This window comes from Aedes aegypti, chromosome 1 (genome assembly GCF_002204515.2).
Source record: "Aedes aegypti strain LVP_AGWG chromosome 1, AaegL5.0 Primary Assembly, whole genome shotgun sequence".
Classification (NCBI taxonomy): domain Eukaryota; kingdom Metazoa; phylum Arthropoda; class Insecta; order Diptera; family Culicidae; genus Aedes; species Aedes aegypti.
Window position 1 is genome coordinate 114,057,512 of NC_035107.1, and position 16,227 is coordinate 114,073,738.

Here is a 16,227-nt window from a genome sequence, read left to right on the forward strand (position 1 = left end):
TCTCGATGCGTGGAAAATTTCTCCCAAGAAATGGTCAAGAAAATCACTTTTTTCTGATCGCAGTACGCAGTTGAGAAGAAATGTCACTTCAAAGGGGGCTCTCTGTAGGAAATTTCTTGACCCTTTCAGTCAAGGAATTTCTTTACTTTTCTTGAGCGAAACAGCATACTTAGCTTATGTTGTGAATTTCATTGCTAGAACTATAAAATAATTTACTAAGTACGATACTTGAGGGATCAAAGCAAACCGATTCTGCAGAAGGACGAATGAGTCGTAAACCGTTTAAGTTACTGTCAAAAGATGATGACAAACTCAATGAGAATACCCTCTACTGGTAGCTATTGCCACTAGTAGAGAAATGAACAGTTGCTCCCATTCAGGATATTCTCCTTTCAGCTTCGACTGTTACTTGATCTGACACAGAAGAAATAATTATTTATATATCAATGATGATTTATTCTTCTTCAAGAATATACTGTTCTTTAAAATTCATTACAAATGCTTGCAAACTGTAATTCATTATTGTTTTCATTTTCGGCCAAATGACCATTTCGGCCAAATGGCGTTCGGCCAAACGGCATTCGGCCAAATGGCGTTCGACCAAATAACCTGGAACCATATAAAACAAGTTAGACATTAGCGGTCGAGTCTTAAACTTTCGGCAACACCTTCAAATTTCTGAAATCCTGAGTCTCCTATTATGTGGAAGAAACCTGACTGTATTTTCCCTAAATTAACAGTACTGCTAGCCCCCAAAGCAATCATCGAGCTTCATCCGGATCACCGGTTCCGAGATCCCCACAAGCTGAGCCAGTGGACTTCAGTGGCCCTCCACGTCCAGGACTAGGTTTTGGCTTCATGGCTCCACCGCCAGCTATGGGTTATAGCCGTGAGTCTACACCGGACAGTGCATCGTCGCACTACATATCCGATGGCTATCGAGATCATAACGGTAAGTAGCTACCCTGCCTGGTTGAAAATTCATAGTTCATGCTGACTTTCAAAGTGAAAACATTAAAATGATTGCCTCAGGGGGACATCAAAAGGCATCAAAGCGAAGCATCATAACGACCATCCCACAAAGGCTGATTATTACTAGCCAGGTGAAAAATTTTCCTCGTTTTCCTCCATCTCTCCACCAAACTGGTCAACATGAAAAGAATGCATATTTTTCCCGTTTAAAATGCTTTCCTTCCCGTCAACTCCCAACAAGAGCAGTGGGGTTCGACAAAAGAATTTCACTCTCCATTGCCCAGCTAATGAGAAAGTGTTTTACACAAGTCGGCAGCCTTTCATGTTTCTCGGAGACAAAAATTTGCGGAATTTTTGTGGGACTTCCCTGCTTGAAAGATTTCTAATTATGTAACTACAAATGTTTTTCCTCCAGGTTACAGTCCCCATCCCAGCTATATGGACTACGCAGCGAACCCGTCCGGTTACCCAGGCTACGCTGCCCCAGCAGGAGCTTACCAAAGCTGTAGTCCGTATGGTGCACCCCCTCCGCCACCGCATCATCACCATCTGTACTCGTCCGGTGCAGCGTATTCGACGGCCGGTGGTCACTACTCGATGCCCCCACCGAGTCATATTCCGTCCCAGGAGCGGCTGCTGCAGGAAGGGTAAGTCCGAAGAATTTGGCGTTAAATGCAAAAATTTGACGAGCTAACACTACGATTTGCTTGAAACTATTTCAGACGGCAGCCCATTCAATGCTCCTTAGAAAATTGAATATTGCTCCGTAATAAAAGCAATTATCCATTATTACAATTTGTCACATATTCCATAGCTAACTTCAGTGGTACCGGCACACATTGGTCCAGATTTCCAAACTTAGTTGTTAGTGAAAAACAAAGTCAAACATTCATCTACTATATCGGATAGTTATGAATACATACTTACTTTACTTCACTTTTGCTGGCTCTACGTCCTTCAAGACATGACCTGCGCCACAATGTTATGCCAATTAACTCGGTCCATGGCTGCTAACCTCCAGTTTCTCGATCGCCCCACACTTTCAAAATCCTGCTCCACTTGGTCAAACCACCTAGCTCGTTGCGCTCCCCTTCGTCTCGTACCGGCTGGATTTGAGGTGAACACCATTTTTGCGGGATTGTTGTCCGGCATTCTCACAACGTGTCCCGCCCATCGTACCCTTCCAGCTTTGGCGACCTTCTGAATACTGGGTTCACCGTAGAGTTGCGCAAGCTCGTGGTTCATCCTTCTCCTCCATACGCCGTTCTCACATACTCCGCCGAAGATCGTCCTAAGCACACGTCGTTCAAAAATTCCTAGCGCTTGCAGGTCCTCTTCGAGCATTGTCCACGTCTCATGCCCGTAGAGGACTACCGGTCTTATCAGCATCTTGTACATGGTACACTTAGTACGGAAGTGATGTTTACCAGACCGCAAGGTCTTGTGGAGTCCGTAGTAAGCACGACTTCCGGCAATGATACGGCTTCGAATTTCTCTGCTGCAGTTGTTATCCGACGTTATCAATGATCACAGGTAGACAAATTCGTCCACCACCTCGAACTCATCCCCGTCGATCATCACGCATCTACCAATGCGAGCTCTATCGCGCTCGGTTCCTACAGCCAGCAGATATTTCGTCTTCGACGTATTTACGTTCAATCCAACCCGATCTGCTTCACGTTTCAGCCTGGTATACTGTTCAGAAACCACCTGGAACCTTCTTCCGACAATGTCCACGTCGTCAGCAAAGCAGATGAACTGGCTGGATTTGTTGAAGATCGTGCTCCACATGTTGAAGCCCGTTTCATAACACCTTCTAGCGCAATATTGAACAGGAGGCAGGAAAGACCATCGCCTTGTCGAAGTCCTTTGCGTGTTTCAAACGGGTCCGATAATGCACCTGATATCTTCACACAGCACTGTACACTATCCATCGTTGCTTTGATCAGTCTAGTCAGTTTCCCGGGAAAAACATTCTCGTCCATAATCTTCCATAGCTCTTCGCGGTCGATGGTATCATAGGCCGCTTTGAAATCGATGAATAGGTGGTGCGTAGGGACTTGATATTCGCGACACTTTTGGAGGATCTGCCGCAACATAAAGATTTGGTCTGTCGTCGATCGCCCGTCTACAAAACCGGCTTGATAACTTCCCACAAATCTGCTTGTCAGTGGCGATAGACGGCGGAAGATAATCTGGGAAAGCACTTTATAGGCTGCATTAAGAATGGTGATCGCTCGCTAGTTCTCACAATCTAACTTATCACCCTTTTTGTATATTAGGTATATTATTCCCTCCTTCCACTCCTCCGGTAGCTGTTCTGTATCCCAGATCCTGGCTATCAATCGGTGCAGACAAGTGGCCAACCTGTCCGGGCCCATTTTAATAAGTTCCGCTCCAATATCATCCCTTCCAGCTGCTTTGTTGTTCTTGAGTAGTTTAATAGCATCCTTAACTTCATCTATTGTGGGAGTTGGCACGTCTCCTTCATCCACCGTACTGATGAAGCCATTCCTCCTGCTATCTTGATCTTCCTCTTCTGCGCCGTTTAGGTGTTCATCGTAGTGCTGCTTCCACCTTTCAATCACCTCACGGTTATCCGTCATGATACCTCCATCCTCATCCCGGCACATTTCGGCTCGCAGCACAAAGCCTTTGCGGGATACATTTAGTTTCTTGTAGAACTTTCGCGTGTCTTGAGAACGATACAGCTGCTCCATCTCTTCGCACTCCAACTCCTCCAGGCGGCGCTTTTTATCCCGGAATAGATGGGTTTGCTGTCCTCGCTTCTGTTTGTATCGTTCCACGTTTTTACGGGTGCCTTGCTGCAGCATCATCGCCCGCGCTGCATTCTTCTCGTCCAAAACCGTCCGACACTCCTCGTCGAACCAACCGTTCCGACGATTTCTTTCCACGAACCCAATGGCACCTTCCGCTGCGTTGTTAATGGCTGCTTTGAGACTACTCCAGCAGTCCTCAAGAGGGGCTTCGATGAGCTCTCCCTCTTCCGGCAACGCAGCTTCAAGGCTTTACGCGTAATCAGTTGCGACTTCGGGTAGCTTGAGTCGTTCCAGGTTGTACCGTGGCGGGCGTCGGTACCGAATGTTGTTCACAACGGAGAGTCGTTGGCGCACTTTAACCGTTACTATATAGTGGTCCGAATCGATGATTCCGCCGCGATAGGTTCTGACGTCGTTAAGTGTCTTCCATCAATCAAAACGTGGTCGATTTGCGATTCAGTCTGTTGGGGTGATCTCCAGGTGTACCGATACGGGAGGCTGTGCTGGATGTAAGTACTACGTATGGCCATGTTTTTGGAGGCAGCGAAATCAATCAGTCTAAGACCGTTTTCGTTCGTAAGCTGGTGAGCGCTGAACTTCCCTATAATCGGTCTAAATTCCTCCTCCTGGTCAACCTGGGCGTTGAGATCTCCGATAACGATTTTGACATCATGGCTTGGGCAGCCGTCGTATTCACGTTCCAGCTGCGCCTAGAAAGCGTTCTTATCGTCAACGTCAATTGCTAGGTGACGGCTGTGCACGTTGATTATGCTGATATTGAAGAAACGGCCTTTGATCCTCAACATGCACATTCTGTTGTCGATTGGCCACCACCCAATCACGCGCCTCTGCATTTCGCCCATCACGAAAAAAGCTGTTCCCAGCTCATGTCTGTTGCCGCAGCTCTGGTAGATGGTATAACCATCCCTATACGTATAAACATGTTATTGTACAATGTTCCACCCTCTGAAAACTAACCGTACGAAACATGTCAGTTGGAATTTTGATTATGCGTTCTGAAATTACGCGAGGTCAAAAGTTTGTCGTCAATTTAAATATAATATAGAAAATATAAAAACTAATGAAAAATAGCACTATTATGAGGATATTTAATAGGAGTATTTCCATTTTCTTATAATCACAAAAACTGTTTGTCATTTCAGACTGTCGGGGCTCGGGCGGGCGTTCCACGCCAGCTCCCAGGAGCTCAAGTGCCCCACACCGGGCTGTGACGGTTCCGGGCATGCCACTGGTAACTATTCGTCGCACCGGAGCCTGTCCGGGTGTCCGAGGGCAACCAAGCCGAAGAATAAGCCACGAGATGGATCGGAAGCGGAACCACTGAGGTAATTATGGCTAAACGCGTGGTGGAAGATTGTGATTTCAGGTGATGTATTGGTATTTTACTTGCATTTTAAAAGCAATTATTTTGCCATTCGTTCGTGTTCGTTGTTTTGTTCAGAATTGTCAGAAAAGTGGAATATACCTACTCAGAAAATCCTTGTAATTTTCATCAGAATTCCTTTTGAAATAGGTGCTTATATTTTGCGCTGCTTGATTAAATGAGAAAATTTGAATTTTGTGCTAAAATTTCGTAGTGGGTATTCCTTTAACCAATTTTAGTATAACATTTATTATAAAAAACTAATGCAGCATTAGATTGATACCTCAATACTAAAATATTCTCATTTTTGCACATCAAAATCTGGTAAAATTTTATTTACTGCGGCAATCTAATCTTACAGTGCAGTAGCTACTGCGTGATTGACCAGAACATTCGAGATTGCACATATCTACATTAATGATAGAATGTTATTTTTGTTTTATAAAATACTGAACATTGAATAAATATACATCCCATTTAGCGGAACATCGTTCCGATAGATGCCTCAACCCAGATAGCCGTAGCGGTAAACGCGCAGCTATTCAGCAAGACCTTTGCTCATAAGAACACTAAGCTGAGAAGCAGGCTCTGTCCCAGTAGGGACGTAACGCCAGAAAGAAGAAGAAGAAAATGCCTCAACTGTATTTTTGAGCTCAAGTCATTATTTCAGATGCCCTATCCCCGGTTGTGATGGATCTGGACATTCGACAGGAAAGTTCCTATCTCACCGAAGGTAAGATCCATGTCAGACCATTTGGATTTTTTTTATTATTTCATGTATCGTGTTTTACAGCGCCTCAGGATGTCCAATTGCGAGCAGAAACCGTCTACGAGTGATTGACTCTGGAGGAACACCGATCGGAGGAATGACGTTCGGCAATGAATCTGGCTGCACCACACCTGGTTGTGAAGGTAAGAAGAGCCCTTAGCAGATTGAAGGTAAACTAACCAATGTTTTACTTCTTTAGTCTCACCCGTTCATAAAAAGATGAAATACATCGATGATGATACGGAGAGAATATCCAAAAGCTACAATGGTAAGGCACTAAATCGAAGCATCATGGCTGAACAACTAACTTCCAACCTTATTCCATAGGAATGAACGATCTTGTAACGTCCAACGACACTCGCAGCAGCGAAGCCAGCAACCATTCCATGCGAGGAGATACTGACCTTCCCACCAATAACTACATTTCGCCAGAATCCTACCAGCAGTCCACCGCAGTTGATCAGCAGTCGTCCCACCATCAGTCCGATTCCGCCGCTACCGGTGAAGATCTTCTCTCGCTGGAAGCGGAAATCTCCGAACTTCAGAGGGAGAATGCCCGCGTCGAGTCCCAGATGTTGCGGCTCAAGACCGACATCAACGCCATGGAATCGCAGCTAGGTCACGTCGATCGGGTACGTAAGCTCAGGTTGGTTGACAGCTCCAGGATACTCAAAGCATCGCTTTGCTGTGATCTGTTTCCTCTTCCATCTGCTGCCTCTTGTTTATCCATTTAGTTTCCATCCGCTTCAATGACCAAACCACTTACGGTCAGTTTAGAAAACGCGCCAAAATCCGAAATCAATGATGATAATCGCTTCTAATCTTGTTTTGGTTTGATCCTGCTGGTCGCCAATTCTGGGGGTTCCGGACTCGACTGTTGCTCACCCTCTTCCCAACTCAGGAAAAAAAGAAAATTGCTGCCGAAACGGACGTGACGGCAAATCAAATTCAATAAAGTCATAAAAAAACATAAAAATAACAAAACCCGTCCGGCGATATGGATCGGTCGTAAATTGTCTGTGTGTGAGCCTTGGTTGTGTTTTCCCCTTTTATTTTTTTTTTCTGCTATCCCCTCGGAACTCGTCACCCCCTTACAAATTATGATATTTTTTGCTTAGACTACCTACCTAGTGTACTGTTAGGCGCCTGCTATGGAGAAATGACCCGTTCCCTTCCCATGACGTCAAGTTTGCTCTTCGGTGTAGGATTTTTGTTTTCTTTCAATGACCAACCAGTCGCAAACGGAACTATCGCTTACATTTCCGGAAGAGCAAACTTCGGGTAGCGTAGATAGTATCAATAAACACAAACACAAATGGGTTGACGACGGTGGGTGGGTGGAATACGCATATCTCTATTGCGGGTTGGGTTTTTTTTTCAACGCATCGTAATTTGTTGTGGCAGAGTCAATGGTGACCATAAAACGATTATGATAATGTCTGTGACTTTTGAGGGTTGTTTGATTAATACGATGTTTGTGCGTCTTACATTAGTTCAATTTGAAACCTACAACGGCTACGATGTGATGCGCATACAAACAATTAACTTTTTTACATTATACACTATTAACTTTTATACATATTTCCAGCGAATAAGGTAAATAACTACTTTGTAACAACTACCGAAAAGCTAAACATTACATATAGTTTGCAAACAATTTCAAACTATATGTAATGCTTGTTTTAATTATGAATCGTGGTTTACGGCCAACCAGCCGAGTGGAAGTTTAACAACTACCGAAAAGCTAAACATTACACATAATTTGCAATTGGATCGAGCAACGGACTCATGTTCCGTAACCGGTCGTTTGAGAACGTCGCGACCCATTGGAAGCCCACACAATAGAAACCTCAGCCAGCGCAGTTGCTGGCTAGTGTAGTGTGCTATTCCTATATCTAAAAAACAATGCGCTCTCGGGCTAGGCATTGGATATATATAGAAAGCGTTGTGTTTGGATGGACATCTAATTCTTCCGAAAGAGGTGCACTTTGCGAAAGAGGACCACGTGATTATTGAGCTGAAATCGAATTCAGGTTAACTTCTGCGTTCATGAGTCCTCTCATGGCGTAGTGGTTAACGCGCCCCAACTAGAGATCGGGGAGTCGTGAGTTCGATTCTCACTGAGAAGACGTGTAACTTTTTCGCAAATCTTCACATCAATTTGTCCATCTAATCCAATTGCAAATTATATGTAATGTTTAGCTTTTCGGTAGTTGTTATATGTAATGTTTAGGTTTTCGGTAGTTGTTAAACTTCCACCCGGCTGGGTAGCCGTAAACCACGATTCATAATTAAAAACAAGTATACTTTGTAACCTTCATGGTTCACTTTAAAATGGCCTTGTCTATGACCTACGATCTCCAGGTCCTGTTACGCCAGAGGAATGTATCTCGCTCGCAATGCCCCACGTCTTCTTATTCTAACCGAAATATACGCCTTTTTTTATATCAGGCTTCGTCCAGTGTATTCCAGCTTAAGCGACCTTCGTCATATAATCGAGCGAGCTCGGATTTTATTCATCGCCGCCAAATATCATTCTTTATACAGTTATGGAGTTTGATGAGCGGAGTCAAACTGCAAGCACTCCATCGCGAAACTAAGGTGTTGTTAGACGGAGACAGCAAGGCTCCGTAGCCGTGCGGTTAATGTCACCAAAGCATTTAGCCGCATCGTTCTAAGGAGTGTGGGTTCGATTCCCGCCTCAGGCCGGAAAACTATTCATCAGTAATGTTTTCCAACTGTGCCACTGAGCGTTGCTTTGTACATCGTGCATTTGGTGCGGGCGTGAATCTTTCTTTACTGCAGTTTGAGATTATTCAAATATTACGTAATGCAAAAATTGCCAATTTTAGACCCCCTCCCTCCCCCACGTAACAACGTTTGTAAGGAAAATTTAAAATTTTTGTATGGACCGTAACACTACGGAAGACCCCCTCCCTCCCCCTGTTGCATAACGTAATATTTGAACGATCCCTTTCCCCTGGAGCCAATAGTAGGCACGACTTCCACAGATTATGCGCCTTCACGACCATCATTCACCAACAGTCTAACTTTTGTTGCTTCACGTTTCAGGCATCTAAAAAATCTGCAACCGTTTCAAATTTTCTTCCAATAATATCCATGTTATCAACGAAGCAGACAAATTGATCGAATCTCGTTAAAATCGTGCCTTTTTTTGTTTTCTACAAGGGGGAAATCTGCAAACAGATCCCCTGAGAAGTGTGTTGTTGTATCGCTTCCATCGGTTGTTGATTTCAATAACGTTCTTCGGATTTGCCTAATTCGGTGTTTAAATTGTCACCTAAAACCTTCCAAAGACTCTGAGTAAGTGCGGATCTTGTTCCCCTTAGACACACTGCATGACAAGTGTTTTGGGAAAAGACAAAAATTTCATTGCCAATCATTTGCCATTGTTTCATTCAAGGCAGTGAACAGTTTTCAGGGACAACTAGTGTGATCATAAATTTACAGTGTGATATCAGTTTGATAAATCACTTGACTATGACAGCATAAATGGAAGTTGTAACATGAAAGTTGCTTCTCAAATCTCACGAACCGTTGTTGATTTGTACCCGAAATAAAATAGTCTAATCAGGTTATTACCAAAACCTATTCCGACAAACTTTATGTTACAATTTTGTTGACAGAAAACTTCTATACCAAATGACTATGAAGTGTTTTCTAAGTATTTATATTTTTTTCCTACAATTTTTCACAAAAACACGTAAGGCCTGCATGAACACAACTGTAAGCGAGTTAGGTAATTCCATTGAACCTTTTTCGTACTAAATAGTGGCAAACAATCGCCACACTCTATTCATTCATATACATTGATAAATCGGCATTTAGAGCATACCTCAAAAATAATAATTTACTCAAAACATTTGCTTAAAAGTATTCAGTGAACGCCATATGGCGAATTTCTTAGCCGGCAGTGTATCATCCATGCTATCAAAAGTATTAAATGTCACTTTTGTTGCATTTGTCTTATAGACAACTAGAAAAACTTATATTCGACTGAAAATAAACATTATTTGTTTATTCATAACATGTAACATGAATATGACATATTGAGAGTGTTTATTTGTCGTACATGTCTAAAACAACCGAAATAAGACATATAACCAAACACATGTTTTGATAAACATAAGAAGACAAATATAAAACATAATATGGTTGAAACATAGTAAACATAATTAGAACATTGTCAGCAAAATGGTAGATTTGTATTGCAAAACAAATAATATGCCTTAGTAGAACATCTCCATTCAAGTTCAATATTAAAAGGTTTATCAAAACAAAATAGCGACTTACGTGAGACATGACATGTTTCAAAAACTTTCTAGCAATCATTGTAGGACAAACTGTGTATTTTTAGATTTGGATTTATGTTTTCGGTGTTACTTGGGGTTCGAAGTGGTCAAAGATTTTGTCTTTCTTGGATCTTTGCTGACGGCTGACAATAACGTTAGCCATGAAATACGGAGGCACATCATCAGTGGAAGTCGGGCCTTCTATGGCCTCTACAAGAAGCTGCGGTCAAAAAAGATTCACACCGGCATTAAATGTATCATGTACAAAACGCTCATAAGGCCGGTTCTCTACGAGCATGAAACGTGGATGATGTTCTAGGAGGACTTGCAAGCAGTCTTCGTCTTAGTACAACTCTACGGCGAACCCAGTATCCAGAAGGTGGCCAAAGCTGAAAGGATACGATGGGCAGGGCATGTTGCAATAATGCCGGACAACAACTCTGCAAAGAAGGTGTTCGCTTCGGATACGGTTGGTACAATAAAGCGTGGAGCGCAGCGAGCTAGGTGGGCAGACCGAGTGCGCATCAATTTGGCGAGCGTGAGGTAGAACCGAGGAAGGAGAGATGCGGCATCGAACCGAGTATTGTGGCGTGAAATTGTTGATTCAGTGTTATCTGTTTAGATGTTAGCTAAATAAATGGATGAATCCGTTACCAAATGTTCCCAAAATTAGTATACTAGGATTTGGAATATTGCCTAGTTCTAACCGAGTATTGCACCACTGTTTTTGAGTTTAGTTAGCGGCTTTGAAGAGCGCTATAAGCGCTGATGCCAAATTATCGTCTAGCGAGACGTGAAATAAGTCTCATGAATTCAACACACAGCCTGTTCAACGAAATGAGATAGCCACTTACCAACTATGGTAGTTCCAAGTTCCTGTCAAAGTATGTTAGGGTCGTTGGGTGGAGATACAAAGCAATTAGATGCGCTTATGAAGAAGGAATCAGATCCGTTGTGAATATTAGCGAATTTGCTCAAATGGGCAGGTGGTGTTCCACAGAGGAAAGAAACTTTCCCGGACCATTAGTGCCGTGGAGATAACGAAAACAGCCGTGCCGAACTACCTTTAAACAGATGAGCCATGTGTAGCAGGTATCTTTGTCGCTTCTGTACGCCGGATCGATACATTTTCCGTAGAAAAATCTTCAAATATGGTATCAAGACATTTCTGGTCAGTGACTACTCCTTGCAGTGCTACCAACATCATTTCAAATGATCTAGTTTCAAATATTGAACCGCTGTTGGATAGTCGTTCGCAAATTGGTCGGCAGCATAACGTATACCTCGGTTACCAAAGAGTTTGATGTATCGTATATCGTATGGATGTAGTATCGTTCTCGGAACTGAAGTATATTATATGGCGAATGGAAAATACGCAGGTCCTTTGAGGAGAGCCAACTGTTGTATCCCATATATACCATCGGCGAGACACTTTCTCGCCAAGGGGTCATTAAAATGACGTCCATCATTTGGGGGGGTTGTCTACTAAAATTGACAGTACGTGTATAAGGTATTGGACATTTTGCTACCTATTCCTCGTTATTAGTCGTCTGCTGCTTCGGGTTCTTTTCGATCCTCTCTCATAAGATCGTACCGCTTGCTTCATTTCCTGAACCGTGCGATTCAGAGATTATAAGGACTGTTCATTTTATAAAGTGGACACTTTGTTTATGCTATATCTTTTTTATTTATTGATAAAATCGTAATCGGTTTTCTGTGTATCGTTGACCTATTATTCTAAAATGCTATGAAAATATAAAATCTTTGAAAATGCTTTTGGTTGAAGAGCTAAATAGTTTTTCCAAAAACTCTTAAAAAAGCTGTCCGTCAAAGTTTAACATTATTTTTCGCAAAACAAAAATCCTTATTTTTAAGAACAAATTGTATGTTTGTATCCTTTACTATTCTTCTAAAGGTAAAGCTTTAAAAATATCAAATATATTCCACCATTCTATGACATTAGGTAACTTTAGTGATTTACCCATTTATGGCCAAATTTGCTGATACACCATCCTTTCACTCCCAGCAAAAGAGAAAAGTAAAAAGCGTGTTCAAAACTAGTTTGGATTACTAAAGAAACTATATTAGTATAAACGAAAGCTAAATCGCGAGATTAAACTACAGTCTTAAGTATAAATTTTACTGTTTATGGTCGTTTTACTAAAAAGTCTCATACTTTTAAAATCATGTACGCATATTTATCGATCTACAGCAAATTGTAAACAATATTCTCCGAATTTTTCAATTGGTAATCTCAGAATAACATATTATGAAAATAATATGTGGAAAATAAAATCGATTTTATTACAGCAGTGTTGCCAATTTTGATAATTGTCAATGTACTTTGATAGGTCTTCTAAGAATAAAACAATTGTGTTTCTGTTGTGCTTTGAATGTGACGTGGGGACTTACTAAGTAACTCTATGAAGGCGTCAGTTATTTTTCATATTAAAACTATATTAGGACTTCCGTCAGGACGTACTTTTACACAAAAAAATCTACTCATATCAATTCCCATCAAATTTAAAAAAAATTTCTTTAAAAATATACGGGAAAATTGATTTTATTATATCTGTAAAATTGTTGCTCCAAAAATAACTTGATTTTTTCCATCAGACTTCTGATTGATGGTGCTTTCGAAGAACAAGCCTTTTTTGAAAATAGAAAATATAAATTATCGAGTTTTCCAGCCAATTTCTTACAATCATTGATTTTGATAACCTCAAAAAATCGATCGATCTAATCGTTGTTCCATATTCGTGTGAAATTTAATTATTTTGGAGAATTTTTATTATCACAACATTGTACAATACTAGTCGAACGATGTGCAAAAAACCGATTGAAATTTCATTGATTAATAAGAAAGATACAGCATGCACAAGGTGTCCACTTTATAAAATGAACAGTCCTTAGGCTCGGGAACCCGGTTCACAGCGTTCAGATCCACTGGTCCACCACAAGCACAGTTCTTATTCGGTGCCTTACAGCTGTTAAACATCAGAAAGCTTTTTTTATACAATACGACAGGGAATAGTATGGTCAAAATTCTTCGACAATCGGGTACATATAATATAGAATATCGGAAACATATATAGAACTGTATTTAATCAATTTCCAGAGGTAATTTTGCTTTTTCAAATATATCGTCTTGTTCATACTGGCGCTACAAATGTTTCACCACTATGTGCTCACTCTTACCTCACCTTGCTGTTCTACAATCTTCCTCGTAAGACGCATCCCCCATATAACCTCAAACTTTTAAATTAGATTACCTCCTTTCAATGCAGCCCTCCCGAAATTCAATACGTCATCAAGAGGTGAAACATTGGCTAATTTGATTTTTACCTTCCGGTTGACGGCATCGGTTTCCCCATTTCCGCACATTTAGGCATCATCATACAGGCATTTAGTCGAAGAAAAAAAACACAAATCAACAACGTTACGTTACGTAGCAGAAAAAACGGGTAATCGTCATGCAATTAGGCAATTCATCACTCCTCATTGCACCTTGTGCGGACGTCACTATACCCCATTTCACCCTCCTGCGATATGTCGTTAGTTTTATGTCTTTGAATGTAGAGGAACTAGGTGTAAAATTGTCCGTCGTGGTAAATGGCGGCACCGTAACATATGCAGAATAAAATAAATTTTGGTTACTAGATTAAAGTTTTCTACAAAGTTCACTGTTTAAAATAAGCATTTTCTTTAGGGGCGCATATTATCCCGTCTTCCCCTATTGCAAAAAAGAGGGACGACCACCTGCGGTGGGTATTGCAACTTTGAGCGCCACCGAAACCGTTGCAACTAACAATTCAACTGTACTTGTAACTTGGCGGCCCGAAATGGGTGCAATATAACAAATTGGTTGCAAGCGATTCCAATTAGCAATTAAGATAGCTCGATAGAGGCCGAAGTGGTTTGGTGTGGTTTCTTTGTTTAGGTTTGACTAGCTTGAATGGAGAATTTTGATGTGTTTTATTTTATTTATTTTCGACAGGAAAATGAAAACGCTACTATCAGCAATGGAATCGTGAATGAGTTCTACGGCAATGGTGGCATGAAACAATCATCTTCCGTCAACGAGGAACGAACAGAAGTGAAACTGGAATGCAAACTATCCAATAATAAAACTCATGAGAACAACAATGGAGAATTGTTCAAAAATCAGAACAACACCATAATGGAGCAGAGCCATCACCAGCAGCAGCAATCTTACTACGGTTATCCGGATCCATCTGCTGAAGGCCGTTCTCGCTACTACGAACCCATGAAACTGAATGCAATACCAGATTACGGAAAACCTTTGACTACTGCGTCGACTTGAATCCTTCAGGACTCACACTTGTATACTTTCACAACTAGAGCTAGTGATAGTTTCATAGAAGTGAAAATCTAATGAAATTGATGTATAACGAGCTACCGAATCACTTACACATTTTATCTGCAAACAAAACCAATTGATTTCCTTACAAAACTCAACGACATATCAGTAGGATTACAATGGTCTTAGTTTCAGATTTCTATCTTTGACTATCACATGCCGCAAGTATGGTTTTCCTGTGCTTTGCTCGATAACAGAAGCTATATATTTATTTTTTGTTAGGGACAACTATCATCAACTGTACAAGTGCTTCTTTGTGCTAGCAAAACTAAAATACAATAAATGGATAAAATATTCTACTAATTTGATTGCTGTTATGCTTTTCCGAAAAACTTCCATTGCCACTATATTCGTCTAATAATTTTCTTGTTTGCCTTTTTTCTTTCAAAAAGTTAACAAGTGGCGAAAAATAATTATTCATCAATTAATATCAAATAATGAACCGTTTGGATACCGACAATTTTGCCAACGATAAAAGTCAACTTTATACCGACAAGTTATGATATTACTAGTAGGAGCTTTTCTAACTTGGAAACCATAACCGAGCAACTTTCAATCGATCAAAAGCTGCCATATAGTAGGCTTTAAATACTCCGAACGATAAACGTCATCTTCTGGCAAGCAGTTGTAACAACGACAACTTCGTTGGTAAAATATTATCGGTCATGCGCAGAAATAAGAATTTGTCAGGGTTGAATTCTGGTTTCCTGTTGTTTACCATCCAGAACAAAATGTCACGATATTACTTCATACCACAGACGAATAAACGTAACACTTATAACCAATTTCATTGCAATAATTATAATTTTTAACGCATTGATGTATTATGCAGCCCACAGATGCTCGGACGGTTCGACCAACATTGGCTCCGCCCCCCAATTAGTCAAATCGATTTATGTTGCTGCAACCGTTTGACCGACTTTCAAAGTTCGTTGCAGCAACACTATATTTCTTCGCATGTTTTGAATGATCTCGGCAAGTCTAGTGGATATGTGTTTCTTTTCGAGCTCTGTGGCTCTGGGGTGTAACATTTTTACGATTTTTGGGCAATAATTGTAGTAAGCAAAAGCAGGACTTTCAAAATTGAAGTAACGGAAGAAAATGATATTGATGAGGAACACGAAGTGTTTCGGCATAACTTTTAAATTATGATAGGCCTTTTTCAGTGATTATTGTGTACAGTCATCGATATAGGAATGGCTATGGGGATTTCTCCAATCATTCTATCCAGAGTTTTTTCAATGGTTTCCTCTAGTTATTCTACTTTGAAGTTTTTCCAAGAATCCATGGATTATACTTGGGATTCCACCAGAAATTAATCCTGGGATTCTACCAGGAATTTTATTACTAATTCCTATATAATTTTTTTCCACAGATTTAAACAGAAATTCCTCTAGGAAAAATCCTTCAGACAAACCTTCAGATGGCAATCTTTAAGAGATTCTTTCAAAGGTTCCTCTACAAATTGTTCATAAGATTATACAAGAGATTTCTTCAGGAATTCCTCAAGAAGACAGTTTTAAGGATTCCATCATGCATTACCTAGGCATCATATATCGGATTCTTCCAGATACTTCTCAAGGAATTCCGCAAGAAATTCATCAGTTCCCTCAGTGATTCCACCAGAA

The 16,227-nt window shown here is 40.9% G+C and overlaps 1 protein-coding gene across 3 annotated transcripts in view; it reads left to right on the forward strand.

Annotated features, from left to right (window-relative positions):
- Window positions 1–14,902, forward strand: part of LOC5569250 (myelin transcription factor 1) — a 49,577-nt gene extending 34,675 nt beyond the window's left edge. The window contains exons 5-12 of one of the 3 annotated variants that reach the window (XM_021845737.1): window positions 741–952; window positions 1,388–1,619; window positions 4,916–5,098; window positions 5,795–5,869; window positions 5,930–6,048; window positions 6,105–6,173; window positions 6,233–6,551; window positions 14,216–14,373. In XM_021845737.1, coding sequence (XP_021701429.1) covers window positions 741–952; window positions 1,388–1,619; window positions 4,916–5,098; window positions 5,795–5,869; window positions 5,930–6,048; window positions 6,105–6,173; window positions 6,233–6,551; window positions 14,216–14,252 — 1,246 coding nt within the window. In that variant the 3' untranslated portion in view covers window positions 14,253–14,373. Of the gene's footprint in view, window positions 1–740; window positions 953–1,387; window positions 1,620–4,915; window positions 5,099–5,794; window positions 5,870–5,929; window positions 6,049–6,104; window positions 6,174–6,232; window positions 6,552–14,215 lie in introns of all 3 variants that reach the window. The other 2 variants (XM_021845728.1, XM_021845734.1) reach the window with 2 other exon arrangements.
- The last annotated feature ends 1,325 nt before the right edge of the window (window positions 14,903–16,227 follow it).